This window comes from Rhinolophus sinicus, chromosome 15 (genome assembly GCF_057876585.1).
Source record: "Rhinolophus sinicus isolate RSI-liver-muscle chromosome 15, RSI-T2T, whole genome shotgun sequence".
NCBI lineage: Eukaryota > Metazoa > Chordata > Mammalia > Chiroptera > Rhinolophidae > Rhinolophus > Rhinolophus sinicus.
In genome coordinates, this window is record NC_142515.1 from 8,244,614 (window position 1) to 8,264,081 (window position 19,468).

Here is a 19,468-nt window from a genome sequence, read left to right on the forward strand (position 1 = left end):
TGGTTGAGTGCAGGTTGGGAGAGGTGGGAGGGCAGAGTCACACAGCCAAGCAATGACATGCCATAAATTGCCCTTAAACTGCAGAGGGCCAGGGATTAGAGGACTTTTCCGGTAGACAGGGGTCAACAGCAGGGTTCCTCGACTATGGTTTCAAAATACTTTAAAGTGGACTTGACTTCCTGTAAGGTGGTCGCTCTTGGGTGATGGGTGACAACTCCGTTTCTCTGGAAGCAGGGAAGGTTCAGAGGGGCTGGAGTTATAGACAAATTTATTTTTTAAGCTCGAAGATGGAGACCTCAATTATGCAAAAGAGGGTGAGGCCAAGGTGGGGGGTGGGGATGTTGAATGACTTCCCCAGAATCACATTTTTTGTTCTTAACAATGTTGGGATGAAAGTGTGCCCTATCCTGGTGCTGTTTCTACCGCACAATGTTGCTTGTCAAATACCCTGTGACTTTGGGCATCGTAGACATATCTGGCTGGTTAGGCCACCCAGTGAATTGACGAATTCACATGCTCAGATTGGCCGATGCTGGGTAGGAACTTGCGGCATTGTGTGGGGGTGAGGGTAAAGGGGACAATGTTGAGGCCACAGTAAAATTTCCCCAATTTATTCCCCCTCCCGCTGTCTTTTATAACAATGTTTGCTTTTCTTGAACCAGAATGCAGTCAAGATTCCCGAATTGCCCTTCCATTGCGTTTTGAGTAACAGACCTGGGTACCGAGTTGTAAATAGCAAATGTGTGGCAGATTTTTAAGCCTGAAATTGTCAAGCTTTAGCAAGTCTCCAGAATTTTCCCTTTCCATTTGTTTTTATAATATCACTAAAAATCATTTTATGAACCACAAATGTTGGCCCTTAATTCTTCCCCTATTTTGAAGACTAGGCAAATGTAGCCAATGAAACTGCAGGTGTTCGAAAAAGATGTCTACCAATTTTATGCACCTGAACTTGAAGGCCCTTGGAAACACAAATTCTTCTTGGAGCACGTGGAGAAAGAAGTGGACTAAATCCATGATGATTGGATAACTTCTCTGGAAATCTTAACATTTTGGGAGACAATGAATTCTACTCAAAATATTTCAATTCCACACTAAGTTGAATCACTTAGAAAGAGCCATCGCCTGGCACAGAGAGGTGAAAGTGGTTGACTTGCTCTGGTGGCCATCGGAATGAACCCCCGCCTGATTAGGAGACCAGCCTTGGGTTTCCCTGTCATTAACCAGTGGGGTGGCCTTGAGCCCATCAGTTCCCCTCTCTGTAGCCTACTTTCCTCCCTTGTAAAATACAGGGCTTAGTGTGATGGTTTAACACATACTTTCTTACCTTTGGGTCTGGTCTCCGTATCACTCAAGGAAATCTAATAAACTGTAAGAGCAGAGCAGAGTGGCAATTTTTATTCAGATGCGCCTGTTTTTAAAGAAGCTCTTTCTTTGGGGCTAAGTTGTTCACTAGTATTAGAAGTGCCTTATACTTGGCACCACCCCCTCCCTCCTTTGCTGCCCCCAGGGACTGCTGCCCCTGGGGGGGGGCAGTGGGTACCAATGAGCGTTGCATTGCCTTCCATTTGGTGGCCATTTGCACAACTCAGGCTACCTGCCCAGGCCACGTGCCATCTCAGCTGGGTATTGTGTAGCCACCCAGGCCTTTCAGCTGGGGCAGAAAGGTAGGGGGATGGGAATTCAGAAGTAATGGTCCCAGACTGTTAAAACCAAGTCCATAATAATATTTCGGTGGTCTTAGCGGGTTTTAGGCTCTTCATTGAAATACTTCAATCCTTCCAATAATCCCAGGAGTGGGACTAATAAGAACAGCTAATAATTATCATAGGAAACACATTGCATTTCCCATGTGCCAAGTGGTTTCTCTAGAACCACGAGGAACATCTGAATAAAAAGGTCTTGTCACACTTTCATTTAATCCTCTTAGTGACCTTGTTAAATAGCTACGAGATAGATACTACTGTTTTCCTCATTTTATACCCGAGAAAATGGAAGACTCAGAGAACTTTAGTAACTTGCCCAAAGTCACACAGCCATGGGTAAAGAGAGCCACACCTTGCCTGTTGGAACTAAAGCCTGTTGGTGTCTGCAGGGAAGCCTTGTCTGTGAGATTCAGTTCTGTCTTTAAAATCATTGACGCTGTTCAGTGCTGGGACCCATGATTTTCCTTCAGTTAAACAGCATAAACTGGATGGAGCTGTCAGGGTATCACGCCCCTCCCCTCATCCCAAGAGTAACATCTCTTACCGATGTCCTTGGATTGTTCTATATTTATTCTTTCAAATATTTCTTTTATGCTATGGACATTATTGAGATAACCTTAAAGAATGAAGTTCAGTGTTGCAGGAAGCTCAGAACCACATGAGGAGGGTTCATTTGGCACTTAATTAGCCTTTATTCATCTAACTTCTCTACGGGATGAAGAAACAGCCACCTGTTGAAAAACAAGTTATTAAAAGAGAAATTCTAAATCTTTAAAGGGGAGGGACTCCTGGCAGCGAGGGTCCCCACCCCCTTCCCCTTTCTCCTCCCATAGCCAAAGGGCTAGCGACACAGTTTGTTTCTGGAAACTTGGGGGCACTGGCTCCTTGTGGCCTCATTTTTCTTTCATCCACTGATGTATCATTACTCACGTGAAAAAAAGAAGAACATCTCAGGGCTTTTGAAAAAAAAAAAAAAAAAGGTAACTACTCAAGACATTTTGTAAAGAGGGGAAAATTGTGACGAAAAGTGTCCCCAGGAGGTGTGGAGGGTTTGTGAATGTGGCTTGTCTGGTGGTTCTTTCAGCTGAAACCTGGTGCTGGTGTTCGGAGTTCAGTTCAAACTGTCACCTTTAGTTCTTGCTGGCTTTTCTGCCCTCAGCCCTGAACCTCAACAGATTGGGGCTGATTTACCTATTCACACGCGGCCATGGAAGTTCATTAATAGGCTTATTAGCAACACCACTCACAGGAGGCTATTGACAAAGGGGTTCCAGCCGCTTGAAGAGGGAAGAGAAAAAAACTGTGAAGAGATTATTTCCTCATTCAGATGCCTCGCTAGTGTGAAAGCTTTCCTAGACCCTCTGAGGTGACTTGAAGTCTAAATATGATGACAGATTTTTTTTTTTTTTAAATTCCACACATGCTTTTGCTTTTCTCAAAACTGAAGAGTTTGCTGTTGTGGGCCTGTGGGCTTCGCTCACTTAAAAATGAACGCTCTGAAGGGAGTAAGGGGCTTTTGATGGATTGGTGTCTTTTCATCCCTATAAAGAATAAATTCTGCAAACTGCACCTGGACGTTCATGTTCTTATTTGTCATTTTCAGTGGAAGGCTTCCTTTTTGTTCAGCTTTCATAAAGCTATTGATGACTGGGGATAGGGACGATGGCTTTCTGCACCAGTAATTTATGTGAGAATGTGTTAACAGCATTTTCAATGGCTCATGGATACGGTGGCAGGATGGGAAAGGAATCTGTCCTGAGCCACTAGATTTTTCCATTGGAGGGGAATATAAAGATGTAAGTGCCAGCCTCTCTTCTGAGCAGGGGACATTCACATCTCTTTTTGTGACCCCAGGTCCGAGAACCTGAAAAGGTATTGGTTTGTTCAGAACAACCCTGGTGGGAATGGATGGCTGAGGGTTACCTGGCTGAGGTGTCAGTTAATTAAAAGGTTCTGGGACTGACACAGATTAGAAGACTTGACCAAAAACATACTCCTTCCCCAAGCATATAGACTGATAATTCTGCTTGCGGATCAGACGATCATTTTTGCTGTCAAATTTCAAAAGTATAATTTCATAGCCATTTGCTTGAAGTATTTCAATGGATTTGTTATTGCTGACTTTTGTGTAATTTACACAAAAGTTTTCTATGATGTATTGTGAAGAAAAATGATTTCCTAATGATGCGGCACCTTGAAAAAAATATTTTTGTAAATGTTTTGAAGTGTGCGGTGTCAGTGACCCATGAGCAACTGTATTTATAAATGCAGGGAAAGTCGATTTTCCAGGTCAGTTTTGTTTTCACCGCTCCACCTATCTTCAGGCCTCAAAAGCAGTCTAAAGCACTTCTGGATTTAATGAGCTTTTCTAACGAAAAATAATTAAAGTTTTTATCCATACTGCCTTGAACTTAAGCACCATGGCTTAGGAGCTGGATGAGTGAGGAGGGAGAAAAAGCATATTAAAAAATAAATTATCCCATAGGCATAGCCTAGTGCAAAAGGTAAATGGAAAATATGACATTTAACCAGTTACAGCTTGACGTTCAGCTGAAGAATTTGATTTTACAGTTGAAGAATCTACGATTCAGACAGGGAAATTGATTTGCTCAAGGTCATACAGCTATTTCTAGAGGAGTTGAGTCTTTAGAATCTTTCGAATTTCTTTTTACTAATCCAAATATGTATTAATAAACAACAGATTTTTGTTGCAGTTTTTGACTTTTTCTAAGACAGACTCAACGCCAGGCTCTGTCAGTAACGAGCTGTGTGGCTCTGGACAAATTACTTAACCTCTCTCATCTTCAGTTTCCTCATCAGAAACTGGAAATATTATTCTGCAGGAGTGGCTATGCTGATTTAGAAGAATAACCTCTTCAATGTGTTCTACCCACAGTAGGGCCACAGTATGGCTCGTTTCTTCTCTCATTGCTATTCTTTTGAAGGACAGAAAAGTGCAATGTCCTGCAAACGTCAAGTTGTTTCCTCTCCTCCCAAAGTATCAGTTGCATTCTATCCCTCCCTCCAATACCATTCAGACGCACTTTAAAGTCTCTTGAGGGGTAGGGCAGGCATTCTGTCATTTGTTTTTCTGACTTGAACTAAAACAACGTAGCGCAATCATCTGGCAAACCGTTGGTCAGTCTTACTCCCAAGAGATGGAAGAGGGCGGTGCGCGGGACCCAGCCTGATTCTCAGAGGATGCTAGGATGCTGCTGCAACTCTCGGTCTGGATGGTGGCGGGGCCCCTAGCCTTCCCCGCGGGTGTCTCGGGCGGCTCGCAGGCGTCGGGAGCAGCGCGGAGTCGGGGCGGCCCCGCGCGCGGCGCTGATTGGCAGAGTGGGCGCCGCCGTCCAGGAAACGGCTCGGGTTTCAGCGGGGGCGTGACCCGCCGGGAGGGGGCGGCGGCAGCCGCGGCGCGGGCGGCGGCAGCGGAGAGCTGAGCTGAGCGAGCGAGTGAGCGGGCGGGCGAGCGAGCGAGCGCGGCCGCCACAAAGCTGGGGCGCCGGGGGGTCTGCGTGCGGCGTAGCTGGCCCGACGCGGCGACTGCTCTCCAGGCTGGCGGGGTCCGGGCGCCCCGAGGCCGCCGCTTTCCTGGGCGCTTGGAGCGTACGCAAGTTGCGAGCAAAGTTTGGTGTAGGAAACGCCGAGCCTGAGTTCTTTCTTCCTCTCGCTCCCCAAATCCGAGGGCAGCTCGCGGGCGTCATGCCCACGCTCCTGCTCAGCCTGGGGTGCGTGTGAAGCCTCCGAGCTTTGGCACCGGTGAGGACCCCAGGGCCACTTTTATTTTTTGGAGTTTCCCGGGAGCTCGTCGCTGGCTCCATCCCGACCCACGCCGGGCGCGGGACAGAACCGATCGCCGAGGAGCGTTGCCATTCAAGGTAATCGCGGTGTCGGGCGCCTGGGGGAGCCTCGCCAGCGGGGAAAGTGGGCGCCTTGGGAGTTTGGGACGCCGGGTGTACGCTCTTCTGAACGGAAGGAGCGGGGCGCTGGCACTGGAGGCTGCGCCCTGTCTTCCCTCTTTGGCTGCATAGGTGATGGGGGAGCAGGGTGCGTGCTGACGGCTGGCGTTTGAGAAGTTCTGCCTCTCCCACCCCCATCCAGATGCTGACATCTGCCTCTTGGCGCTGACGCCCCCCTCCCTGTCAAACTCTGGCCGGCGCTGTCCCGCCGACCGGGCGCGATGCTCCGACCCCAGAGCCGGCGGGCGAGCGGCTGGGCTGCCTTTCTGGTGGCACAGCCCCGCAGGTCTGGGGCTCAGGGGGGCATCTTCGGGGTCCCTCATTCCAGGACCCGGGGAACGCCTGCCCTGTCCCATCCAGGCCCCAGCGGGGGGCCCTTCCCCGGGAGGGAGTCGCTGGGATGGGGCGGGCGACAACTTCGTAGGGTTGGCGATGCTCGGGGGTGGCATCTTTAGGTAGGGGGACTGCTTCGGTTCTACAGTTTCAGTGCCGGGCGCCCCTCGCCCGCAGCCGCCTTCGGCGCTGCACGGAGCTCAGCACACCTGGGGCTAGGGGGCGAACTGGACCGACTTTTTCTTGTTCGCTGCCTGCCGCCGTTCGGAGATGTCGAAAGCGCAGGCGAGTGCTAACTTGCGCGCTCATTCTTTCAGCGACCCGGCTGCGCAGGGGAATCCACCGAGGCTCGGCGAGGCGGTGGCTCCGACCCACGCGGCTACAGGGCGGCGGGGCGCAGGGGTCTGGCCCCCGGGCGAGGACGAGCCTCCGCCGCTCCCCTCGCACCCGGCTCCCTTGCAAACTCTTCTCTGGGCCTTCCTTCTGCTCGGCCAATTCAATAAAACCTGCCCTTAAAGGCAAACCTGCTTTCACACTCTGGGCACCCATTATGTGTTTGGTGTGAAACGCTATCAACATTTAAAACCCTATTGTCCCCTTGGTCCCAAATCCCTGTAAATCTTCCTCTGGCCTCGACTCATTTTCATCTGAAAAGCCTGTTTAGTTTGAATAGAAAAGCAATCAGGCGCCCCTCTCCCTTTCCCTGGAATGTCAATTAAAATGCAGATTTCTTTGAGCTCTTTAGCGCCCCGAGAAGGGGGAGAAAAACAGGATATTCCAGGCAAACAAATGAAAGAAACGCTACAATGAAAACGGGTTGGTGTTGGTGAAGAGTTTACCCCGATATGCTGCAAGTTCTCATCAGTTTGCAAGCAGCCGGGAGGGGATTGTGGTCCCGAGTCAGCTGCATTTTGTGTTTTTTGAGATTTCAGTATGTTGGGGAATTCCCCCAACCCCAGATTTGACCACTTAATAGCTGCGGCCCCTACTCAGCCCTGGGGAAAAGGGGAGCAGCAGGGAGGCTTTGAGTCAGGAGATAGGTCTGTTCCCTGGGCATCCCCCACTTGCCTGGCACTGTTGACTTCCCTGATGTGAAATCTCACAAGAACAAAGCCCCCAAGTGCCTCAGCATGGGTGAGCCAACTCTGGACAGATAACTGGTTAGAGGTGGAAGTTCAAAGCGGGCACTGTGTCGGCTTGCCTTCTTGGAGCGTGGGGGGTTTGGGAATGTTCTGGTAAATTGAGGAGCCCAGCATAGACCTGGCACAGAGACTACTCCCCAGCCAGGCTTTCTCGCTTGTCACTTTGCCTGTCTTTTGGGGGCAGGCTTGTGTGGAGGTGAAAATGGACCAGGGGAGCGGGTGGTCATGGAGGGCCATCCATCACAGGGAGGGTGACGACTCCTCCCATGGCGGCCAGGCTGAGAAGAGAGTTCCCTTTCAAGGGGAAAAATAAACACGCTGGGGCTTTCACTGAGGCTCAGACTGCAGGAAGGATTATGGTATTGAAGGCAGGAAGCCGGGATTGTGGTCGCCAGCAGCCTGCTGGGCCTGTGTTCCCAACACTGAGCCTCGGGACCTAATTATCCTGCCTAGGAGGTCCCTCCATACTTTTGTCCACTCTGGTGAGGAGTTGTGCATACCTGCCACCTTAGGCCTCCAGAGATTTGAGGAGGGGGCTGCTGTGGGGCGTGGACCTGGAGATGGGTATAATTCAAATTGGTGCAATTTGATGGGATGAATGAATGGCTTGAGTCTGAGCTGGGGTTGCGGTCCACCTTCCTCTAGCTTAGAGCAAGGGAGGCTGCTCTGGGCCGGGACAGGTGGGTGAGGTGGCTGGGGAAGCAGCCTGGGTGAAATCTCCTGCTAGGATTTAAGATTATTCATGAAGTTGTGTGAGAGGCAGAAAATTCCCATGCATTCTGGAAATGCTTAGTAAATCAATGAGAATGTTTGTGTACTTTCCTCCCACATGTATGTAGAAATAGATACGGAATTATCTTTAGAGGCTTTTAACTTTAAGAGGAAGGAAAAAAGTTTGGGGACAAAAATCCTTCAAGCGCTCTGAAAACACAGTGTGTACACACACCACGCACATGCATGCGGTCGCTTTTGCCGTGAATCACACCATTTCACATGTGCTGTCTTGGTAGCAGAGATTTTTTTTTTTTCCTCCTCTGGAAATGGTGCAGCATCCTCTTTCTTTTCCCTTACCCATTTTAATGCTTAGCCAAGGCTAAAAGGAGCAGTTTCTCTGATGTAGCTTTCGGGAGGCTCAGGCAGCATTGAAATCCTGTGTCACAATTTGGAACACCAAGTCGGCAAGCAAAAAGCACAGGGTTTAAAAGATTTTTATATTATAGGTCTCACTCCCCACCCCCCGATCTTATAAAATGCGGTTCGTTCATATTATTCACAGACTGTGATTGTTTTAATCAAATTCTCTAACGTTTGTGCATTTCGGCTGTACACTTAGTAACAGAGTACTGAACAAATGTAAAGTCCTTTGATTATTTTAAGCTTGGGAAATTCTCTTTGCCTTTGGATCAAATGGGTGAACAGAATGGTAAGTTGAGCGCCCCCTTGTAAAATGTCTACTCTGAAGTTTAAGCCAATAGATTAGCATATTGAAAGTTATTGGCCCAATCACACACCATGACAATTGTCGACATATCATCATCACTAAGAAACGCCTGCATTATTCATCAGAGTTCACATCAACTCCATTTCTGAACCCACTCTGTGTAGCTTGAAGACATTGACTAGGCCTGGGCTGCCATCAGTCACAGTGGAAGGGGATTCAGTCTGCGTTCGAATCTCTTTTGGATCAGCTGCTTTGAATGCATTGCAGTTCCGTTCATTCTTCGTAAGTGGCGGCTTGCTGAAAGACTGCATTTGAAAATGAATCTTGACAAGTGTAAACTGGTGGGAATTTTTGGTAGCTTTCCTGGGATTCTTTTCATTTTGCTGCCCTCCTTTCTTCCTGAGCACTCACTCCACTCAGCTCCAGCCCCATAGAAGTAAGCAGCTGCCTCCAGGGTTCAGCTTGCTCAAGCCCACTTGGCCTAAGAGAAGTTAATGAGGCTGGTTATGCCAATCTGAGAGTTGTTAACTTGCTTTTCTAGTTGCCCTTGAAACTCAGGTCACGTGGCTTTTGCTTTTTGAGGGCGGTAAAGGTCATTTGGAGAAGAGCATACACTTTGCCTAACTGAAGTGGCCGTGCGTATCTGTGTCCTGTAGCTACTCTTTTTATCTGTTTCTTAAAAGTATGCTTTTTCAAAGATCAGCCTCACACGTTTTGTGGACCTGTCTGGTGGTAACACCTGGGATTCTGAGGTGCCAAGGGAAGACTTTTGCAGATAATTAAAAAGAACTGTTTGAGGAATAGTTGAGAAGCTGACAACGGTCTGAGCCCACTTGGGTTTAATGAATTGGCATTGGGGAGGATTTCACTGAGTCGCCGAATCTCTTTCCTCTAGAGGCTGCAGCGGAGGCAGCAGCAAGACCGGCAGTGGCTGTAGCAGCCCCGTGGTTCCTGAGCCCACTGCAGGCTGAAGGCTTTGCTGGCAGTCCATGCTCCTAGAGGAAGTGTGCAGATGGGATTAACGTCCACATGGAGATATGGAAGAGGACGGCGCATTGGCACCGTAAACATGGTCAGCTGGGGCCGCTTCATCTGCCTGGTTGTGGTCACCATGGCAACCTTGTCTCTGGCCCGGCCCTCCAATTTAGTGAAGGATACCACATTAGAGCCGGAAGGTAAGTTATTTAATTTCACTTTCAGGGTACCAAGTTTGTTTTGGGATTTGTCTGGGGAAGTGGCACTTAGGTCAAGGCCTGTTTCAGAATCAGCTGCCCTTGCATTGGATATGAGTCTTCTAAGAACAAGGGAGAGTGGTTTCCCCCCACCCCCTGCGGAGTTAGAGATTATGAGGGAAGGTTCTTTTGCTGTCAGACTGCAGCAGAGGCATAGTTTGGTGGTTTCTTGGTGTGTGTTTCTCTGTGCTGGGTGAGGGAGGCTGGCAGGCCACATTTATTCAACGCCCTGGAGAGCTCTGGAAGGGGGAGCGTGTGATGAATGCCATCTCGAGCTTCCTGCAGGAGTACTATCACTGGCAGGAGCGTCTTGCTTACAATGTAAAGAATTGCTATTTCCTGACAAAAGGAGCCACTAAGGGAAATTGCCTGCATCTGAAATGCTGACATTTTATTTTCATTGTCTAAGGAGAAAAGCTTCTGAAGTTCAGCACAGAGATGCTTGACGTGTTAGATTTTTTTCTTTAAAGCCATTATAATTCATAACACTGAAGCATTACATCACAGAGCGGCAAATTCTATTTTAGTAAATTCGACAGTACATATACATGGGTGTCTCCCACACCTATGAGAACTTCCAGATCTAAAAGGGCATGCGTTTGGTGTTTCAGCTTTGGAAATTCAATTTTAAAGGCCTAAAGGCCAGTGGTGAGCACTAACGGAGGCTGAAGTATTCAGCTGGGCAGATTTGGAACCTCTTTCCCAGGTCCTTGTGTGACGACGGGTAGCCAAGCCTCTGCTTGGTGCAGCATTGAAATCTGTCATCAGCTGGGAATATTGGTGGCTGACTTATTTTTCCAGTGGTAATCCGAGAATAAAACGGCAGATCCCAGCATTCATCGCTGTTTAATGAACCTGTTTGCTGAGAGCCCACCTGGTCCCTGCTTAGCTTCGGGGGCCCGCCACGGTCCTGAGTGGTCTGGGGTCAGCTCAGCTGGAAGAGGACAAGAAAGCCCGTCCAGGACAATAGGGGAAGGAGGGCTGTGTTCCCGTGTGAGATAAGTGTGCTGAGAGAGGGGCTCTCCATGAGACCCCGTGCATGAGTCATAAAAGGATCAGTAGGGCAAAGCTTTCTAAAACGGAGGCACTTACGGTACTACCTGAAGCAGGCAGGTAAACGTGAGAGTGCGGCTGGTGCCCTTTTTTCTAACACAGAGGTCTGGCGGTTTCATAATGAACAGGTGTGATGACATCGCAGGGACTGCCATGTCCCCAGGAAATGCATCTGGTAAGAGTTGGTGTCCGAGGCTCTAGCTGTGATGCTTTTGGGACTGCTTCCTTGTGACATGTGCTGTGACACAGGCACGAATGTCATTTGCAGTGGTGATGCATTTGAAAGGGCTTAAAAGTGAGGGAAAAGGTTCCGGGTGTCTGAAAGTCATGCCTGTACTTCTTTAATTTTGCTAATAATTACGATGGATGTTTCCCTAATTGCTGGTTTTCCCCTGAGTTTGTGGCTCAGCACGCACCACAGCCGCTGAGCGTGGACTGCCAGCGGTGTGAGCCCAGTACTGGCCCAGGTTAGGAAAAAAACTGTCATTTTTCATTTAGACTTTCAGGGCAGCATTATTGGGAGTTTATTTCAACATAAAGTGTAAAATGGTCCTGGAGGACTTCTTTTATCGTATTTAATTATTGAAGAAAGTTTAAAATATGTGTGTACATGCAGGAAGAAAAGGTGAGGGAGAAACAGTGGGCAGGGAGGGAGTCCCCGCCACGGTTCTTTGTGTAAAAATTTGTGTCCAATAACAGTGTGAGTTGAAAGCAGGTCCTCCTAACCTGGGATCTGAGGATGCATCAGGGGGTGGGGGGAGGTCCATGAATCCCCTGAAATTGTAAGTAATATTTTGCAGATGTCCTTCTGTGCATTTTTCTGGGTTCATAGTTTTCTATGAGGTTTGTGTCCAGGGCTGTGAGAGGTTATTTTATTTTATTTTATTTTTTTTTAAAAAAAAGGTTTTGTGGAAGGTGCTAAACCCTTCGAAGAAGCAGGTGGCTTTGGAAAAGCATACAGACCCCTGGGCCCTCAGGTTCAGGTTCTCTTTCTGTTATCTGATGGTTTGATAAGATGATCTTTAGGGTCTCTTCATTAAATGTGAAATGAATATTAATATCCTCAGAAGCCTTCTGATTACCTCCAAAGGTTGCTAGGAGATTTAAATGTGCCTGGGCATAGAGAGAGCAGTTAGCTCAGGGCCTGCCATCCAGTAGGCAGCCAGGACATGCTATCCTCATTATTCCCAGTGAGCTGGGCACATGTGTCTTCCCAGTCCAGTGGGCTGGCCGTATCAGTTGCCACAATGTCATGAAACGTCTAGGCTTTTGGAGGCTGTCGAGAGAAGAAAGTTGCTCTCTGATGGAGAGACCCTTCGTGGTTCTAGGCAGCGCTGTTTGCTTTCTATAGGGTCTGAGCTTGGCTTGTCTCTTAGCCCAATATTGGCAACTGATTGGAGCCCTTAAGATGAGTTCTTCCATTGCAAGCAGTTTTGCTTTGGTGTCAGAGGTTATTAGGAACGAAATGTAATAATAGATGAGAAAAGAGTTTTTAATAACGGGAGCGGACTGACTAAGGCAGCTCCCGTTTAGGCTGTTGCAGTCCTGCTGGATTGGAGGTGGGGGTGTGGTGGGGGTTGGGAGAGACGGAGAGAAAGAGATGGACACCCTTTGGTATGTGTTTGTCAGTGCCTGCCTGTCCTTCTCGGTTACTATAACTAGAGCTTTGGTGAACAATAAGTTCAACCTTGACCTTCTATTGCACAATGCCTTATCTTGGAAGACTTTGTGGTTGGCTAATTTGGAAGCTCAGTTTAGATAATGTCTATGGGGCTGGATCAGAGGGAAATGTGTCCAGAAAACAATGTGACTAAGTTCCGGGAAGGAGTCTGAGCCATGATAGGAGAGAATTCTTTTCCAATTGTCTAGGCTTTGTACAATATCACGTCATATGTCATCATAGCATCTATAATTTCTCTTCTGGACATTTTCTGAAGTGGTAGCAGTAGGGTTGGGTCTACTCAACTGACTTAAGAAGAAAACAGTCTCTAGAAGATTTTAATGGTTAATATTCCAGATTAAAAATGGCTATTCTCAATGGGTCGTTCATTGCTGTAGGGGACCAGCGGAAGGGTGGTCAGTTATTGACACAATGGAGGGCAGTCCTCCATGCTGAGTATTTCTCCATTGATTAATATTCTAATGAGTTAATGTATGGTCGAGCTTGATTACCCTGGAGAGGAGGCAACTCTTACTTTCAAGTTCTTCCTTCCTTTGTCACCTACTCGGCTTCATTAATTCATTGTTGACATTAAGACATCTTTGTTTACACCCGCCCAGTAGGAGCCAAAATGAAAGGGCTTCTCTAGCCCCAAACCTTTAATTACTTTCCCACCCTCCACAAAGAGTGATTCTGAAAAGCAACAACTTGGGAAGAAAGTAGTTTGCGTGTTTGTTTTTTTTTTTTAAAACCAATTTTTGGGTAACCTTCTGAGAGGTGATGCTGTGCGGGTCCAGAGTTGGTCCCCAGTTCAATAGCAGAGAGGTTAGTGAGGGACCCGCATGGAGTGCTCCTCGGCTCGGATTATCCCAGTACGGTTTTACGTCTTTGTTAGAAGTATTGTAAATGCCATAATATCAGCCATACGCATTTAATTGCAAGTTAAAAGAGAAGAAAAAAGAATATATCCGCATACCAAGAGTGAATGATTTAAAATAATCTTCTGTTTTGTATTATCTGCATCTTTGTTCCTCAGTATGAGTGTTAATATTTAAGAGTTGACTGTAACTTGATAGCTTAGGAACAAGGATTTATTCTTGGTCAATTAAACCAAATGCAGGCTTGTGCAGTTAAATACACAATGAAGTACACATTCTTTATTAGTATATAAAGTATTTCACAATTCATAGACAAAGAGCTGTGTTTAATATTACTTCTAGTGCAAAAATTTGGCAAGCCCAGAGAACTGGTATTTGTATACTGTCTACACTGGCTCCCTCTGACCCCAGTTCGTGTGTGTGTGTGTGTGTGTGTGTGTGTGTGTGTGTGTGTATGCATGCGTGTATGCGTTGCCTGTATATTTGAACCAGTTAAAACACTGAGTACCTACTAGGTGACCAGCCCCACCTCTAGGCTATAACTGAAGACTTGTTCCTTTCAAATCTTTCCGACCCAGTTGAGGGTGAGAACTGATAACCAGAGTTCAATATGGGATGTTTCCAATATTAGACTTAATGAATAATTACATGGTTATGAAATAACTGGGGTAGCGTTTAAACAGGAAGTTTTGTTTAATGTTCACATTCTTAATAAAATATATCTAGTTGCTCTTTAGCTTGCCAGTCTGTTGTTTGGGTGTTTACTTATCCAGGGTAATTGCTAAAGGGCTACCACCCTCTTTCATCAGAGTCTCACTTAATTTTACATTTCCGTTTAAGCTGTCTGATTTCAGTCTTTAAAGGAATGTGGGAAATTGATTTGGGGGTGCCAGCATGTTAGAGTAGGTAGGAAATACATACCTGGTGTGCTACTCCTGCTGTACTGGTTGCTTCTTAGCAAGGTGACTTGTTATGGTAGGCAATTCAGAAATTATGTTTTGAAAGTTTTTCAGGCTGTCCCACAAATGGTTCTGATCCAGTGGGTTTTATGTGGCTGTGCAAAAACACCCATGGTCTATATTATTATATTCTCCTTGAGGGATGACTTAAGCCTCAGGTTTCCCATTCTTTTTATCCTTTTGCTATATCCAGGTGAGATTTAGAGACGGCTCTGCTTTCCCAGCTTTCCAGGCATTGAAAGGCTTCATGCTGCTCACCAGGCCACACCCTTACCCCATGCCCTTTTCCCTGTGTCATCTTCTTTGCGTCGTTTCTTTTAACTGATGCTGATGGTGTGAAAGGCTCTGTGTGACTGAACATTGAGCTTGATGTGTAAGGGCTGCAAGTTGGCCTTACCTGAAGGTTTCTGATCATCATATCCAAGGTGAACAAACCCCTGAGAACTCAGCTTTGACTTGATAGGGGCTCTTGAACTTGAGTTTTTAAAGCTATGTATAATTCATGTTCCATTTGGGGTAAAATGTTTATCCTCATGGGAAGCGTTAAGGCTCTCTGGCAGCCTGAGAGTCTCCACAAACTGGCTACTTCCTCCTGCCTACCCAGGTAGACCAGGATTGACCCAGCCAGGTGCAGCTCTGGCCTTCTTGGATTAGGTGATGTGGGGAGGAAGTAGGGAAGCTATCCTGAGGCTGAGTTCTTTAAAAAGGCCTGGTTAAATGTGCTGCTGGCCACTTCTCTGTGGTGGCCAGCATGTCTTGGAGATGTCTCCTTCTGAAATTAACAAAGGTCACACTTTTTCCAAGTTTCTGTTTTTCTTTTTGCTTGCTGTGATGCATTACTAACCCCTGTTTAGGGCATGATAGAAAAATCCAAAATGGCAGCCACATCAGTGGTGCTTGCAGGCTTTCAGCGGCCTCCATTTATGACTTCAAGCTTTTACCAAAAGGATACTTAATTATTGCGGTGCAGACCACAGTCCTTGTGTCAAGTAACAGGCGCACTTCAGGTTTTCAGTAATTTTGGTTCTGGGAAACTTGTACCATGACGGAGTTTTAACATATTGGGTGTGAGCTATGGTCATTTATTCCACTTTGGAATACCGTAAATGACTACGCCCCATTCTGGACTTTGGCCACGTCATGTGAATTGAATATTAAAAATTTCAGATTCTTTTTTGACTGTACTGAGTCAGGGAACCAAGCAGTGGCATACTCTGTCCTTTAACCCCTCGTCCGGCTAAAGAATGGTAAATTCCAAGTCATGTCTGAATGGAATGCAGGCATATATCAAATTTCAGGTTATGGCGAACATGTTTTATGAGGAGGTCAAAAAATAGCTTATAAGGAAAATACTGCTAGATTAAGGAATGAGGACAAGGGACGTATTTATTTGTTTGATTTATATAGCACCTTTCCTTGAAAGAAAGAATTCAATTCTGAGCCTTATAAACTCTGTATAAATTGTCACGATAATATTTTCTAACATGAGAACTCCTTGTAGATTTCTGTATGTGGCCTCTTTTTACCCATGACTGTTTACTGTTAAGGTTTTCCATACATGACCAGCTGTAATGTTTTAAAAATATCAAGACATAGAAAAGGCCAATTTTATGTGTTGGGGGGTGGAGTGGGGTGGTGCTATGAAATGAAGGTCTTTGCAGTGACAGGTTTGGGGTTTAAACTTTTTGAAAACCCTTCAACTTGAGATTGTTGGTTGAGGGTGAGATTGCCCCAAAGAAGTGTGGCTTTCTTTAAGGCACCTCCTTCCTGTCCATTAAACCTCCTGGATTTCCACCAAAACATGTTGTTTTCTTAGCTGACTCAGGTGGGTGCACAATTGAAGATGTATCTTAAATGTTGTAAATGTTTCGAATTGAAAACCGCTCAATTCTTGAAAAGACCAAGAATCCCTTATAAAATTAACCTAAATTCTGCATCGGACATTTTTTAATATAAATGAATACAGTCATTTTGAATGGCATGTGATGTGCTTTCTGGGGACATAAACTCACAGAAGGAACTTGGCCTTTGGAGCTAGTTAAGTTCGGTTTGTGTCTCTCCACTATCTACTGGTGCTGTGACCTTGGACAAGTTAGATAACCTCTCTGAGCCTCCCTTTACCTGAAATGGGGCTGATAATATCTATCTTGAAGGGGGACTATGAAGATTAAATGCAGATGGGACGTGAAGCCCCTACTGTAATTCCTGGCCTGTGGTAGGTGCTCAGTAAATGATAATTTCCTCTCTACTCCACCCCATTTCCTTTTCAAGGTAAAAACCTGATATAGGAATTCAAACCAACATTTCAAAGATGTTTACCCTACAGTGAAATGATAAATCTGACAAAAGCATTTACATTAATTAAAATAGAAAGAGCTCTAGACCCTGGGTTTGTCCAACCCGTTTTATCATCTTGGGTGTTTGCATGTCTAGACTTAAGAAATGTGATCGATCATCTTGCCACTTGCAGTTCAGATGGTTCAGGGTTGACATTTTTTTTTCCCTGTTGAAAAAAGTCAGTTGCAGCTAATGCAGTCATAGCAGGATATGTACTTCTTGAGGAGCAATGTATTTTGGCAAGGAAAGACTTTTCTGTTTGAGGCTTCCACTGGGTTGTCATTAGGCCCTGTGGAGACGGATGCAGAGAAGGTTATGGGATTGGTTGGGGGTCAGGTGGGTGTAGCATGCTCTGCATTTGTCCTGGCTCGTGAGGGGAGCTCCACAGTATGTCACCATCATCCCTGCCACGTTTGCTTGTAGTGACTTCACCTGGTCAGCCTGCTGGGCATTCCTAGGAACACAGAGAGCTGGGCCTCCAGTCTTCATGGAAGGGAGTTCAAGGAGATTGTTTTGGGACCCACAGTACTCGAGGGGGAGGGGCTGGGCAATCGTTTGCGTGTTATACCCCTGTTGTATAACACTTGAGAGTCTGGGGTCGGAGGTTGGCGGGGGGTGATTTCCCAGTTGACTCCTTTTTCATGTACAGGAAGATCTTTCCTGCAGTACTATGATGGCCTTCTCATTCTTTCCTAAATCTCTCCTTCTTCCTCACGTATTCACACTATTCACCTATGTATAGCTACTTGCAGAAAAAAAATCACAGGCAATAAAAACATTCCAATAATTACCACTTTGTGATTCTTCTAGAATGGCCTCCAGTGGAATGTAGCTTATTGGTAAGAAGCAAACCCTCTCTGCTGCTGCCCAGGAGATAAGAAGGGGAACACTGCTCTGAGCCCCAGTTAGTGACCCAGGCTGAGTCACACGGAAGGAGTTCAGGACGGGAGAGGCTGGCCTGGTATTTGTCCATTTGCTCGTAAGCCGCCTCAGTGGAGCAGGAGCAGGCCCTTCCCAGTTTTTCCTTGTTCCAAATGCTTCTGGCAGTTTGCCCTGGGTCCTACTAAAAGTTAGGCTTTTTGGTTGTCACTTTCATATTGTGTCAAGCTTTTCTTCCCAGCATTTCTGGTTTGTGATTGGGTCAGGGCCCATCTGCAGTGTACCTGGGGCTCCTGTAACCTGTGGTCATGGAAATGCCAAATGCCAGGCCCCTTCTAATGTCAGGCCCCTTCTAATGTCAGACTAGGAAAGAAAAAAAAGAAAAGGGAAAAATTCTGAGAATGAAAGGACAGAAGCAGCAACACCTACACTTTTAGCTTTGGTCAGGAAGGGTGTCCCCAGGAGCGAAGGGGCTGGGGACGGACAAGAGCCCATTTTTAAAGCAAAGACCAGTTTGGTGGTTGGGAAAAAAAAAGTGAACTCTGAGTGGTTCTAGCTAGATGCGGAGGTGAGTGGAGGCTGGTTTAGTTTGCTGAACTTCACACTGGCCACTGGCACAGTGAGTGCAGGACACTCGGGGCACCGGTGTTCAGAAGGGGGTTCGGTGTGGAGAGAAGGTGTAGAATGCTTGGTTGGAAGGAGAACGGCACTTCTCCCTCTTAACTTTGCAGCCCTGGTGCTGTGATAACTCCCAGATCTTGGCTGAGACGACGAAATCCTTGGTATAGCATGCTTTTCAGATTGCAGGTGACTGCTGTGACTTCTAAGAGTTTGTTCCCCCAGATAAGTTTTCTGAGACCCTACTATGTGCCAGGTTCTGTGGGGATAGAATGGCAAGCAAAAAACTGTCTCCAGTGCTGTTGAGTGGGGGACACAGGCATTGGTCACACGACTGCAGAAGTGAGGGCCAGTTTCATTCCCAGGTGAAGGCCCTCTGAAGGAAAAGCATGGCGTGTCTCAAAAGGGATTTGGGAAACCCCAACGAGGCCTGTGTGCTGGAGTGACACCAGTGGTGCTGGAGGGATGAGAGGGCATGTGAAGAGATGAAAAGCAGGCCAGGCCAGGCTGCTGGGCCTAGGCGCCATGTTAAGGATTTTTCTGGAAAAAAAAATCCAACTTTGCAGCTTCCTGAGGCTCATCTTCAAGGAGGTGGGCACCCACCTTGATTCTTCAGCAAACGCAGCCCACACCGGCCCTCCTCTGCCCCAGCCAGATGAGCCGGCTAGGTTGCTCCGTTTGGAAAGTGTCCAGGGCCTGGTCTCTCTGCTGTCCACTGTCACTTGTTACTGAGAGGTGTCCACCCTTATAGGTCTGGCAAGTGAGGAGGTGGTCGTGGGCAGCCCCCAGCCTACACTTGTGTGGGTCATTTCAGCCTGCTCTTTGACTGTCTCTTTCCTGAGGCTGCAGTTTTCTTGTTAGGCCACTGTGGAGCCCGGGAGCTGGGCTGCTGGTGTGTGTAGGGGGGACTGGGGGGTGGGGGGTGGCAGGCGTACCAGGGCTGGGCAGTGAATACCAGTTCAGCTCCCCTTTTGTTACAGGCCTCTCCTGGGGACACCTTTCTCCCTGGAGAGGGGTCACCATCTTGGTTTTAAAAAGGTCCGGACATGCTCTGTCCATGGAAGCCAAGGTGCTAGGGAGCCTTGCACAGCCCTTCAGATCAGATGCTCCCCAGAATTCTGAAAGGGGCGCGCTGGTGAGGTAGGGACGCTTCAAAGTTTGTTTGTTTCTCAAAGCTTTTACCTCTATGCAAATATGTGGCTTAGGACAGGGGAGAAAGGTTAACCACGGTGGCGCCTATCTTAATTTGGAATTTCCTGAATTAATGT

General features: G+C 47.0%; 1 protein-coding gene across 17 annotated transcripts in view; it reads left to right on the forward strand.

Moving 5' to 3' along the window:
- Nucleotides 1-5,130: 5,130 nt before the first annotated feature.
- FGFR2 (fibroblast growth factor receptor 2) overlaps nucleotides 5,131-19,468 on the forward strand; it is a 100,941-nt gene continuing 86,603 nt past the window's right edge. For 5 of the 17 annotated variants that reach the window (XM_019752934.3, XM_019752937.3, XM_019752938.3 and 2 more), the window contains exons 1-2: nucleotides 5,132-5,587; nucleotides 9,480-9,759. In XM_019752934.3, the coding sequence (XP_019608493.1) occupies nucleotides 9,597-9,759 (163 nt within the window). In that variant the 5' untranslated portion in view covers nucleotides 5,132-5,587; nucleotides 9,480-9,596. Of the gene's footprint in view, nucleotides 5,588-8,716; nucleotides 8,867-9,479; nucleotides 9,760-19,468 lie in introns of those variants that run through there. The other 12 variants (XM_019752936.3, XM_019752941.3, XM_088791826.1 and 9 more) reach the window with 4 other exon arrangements.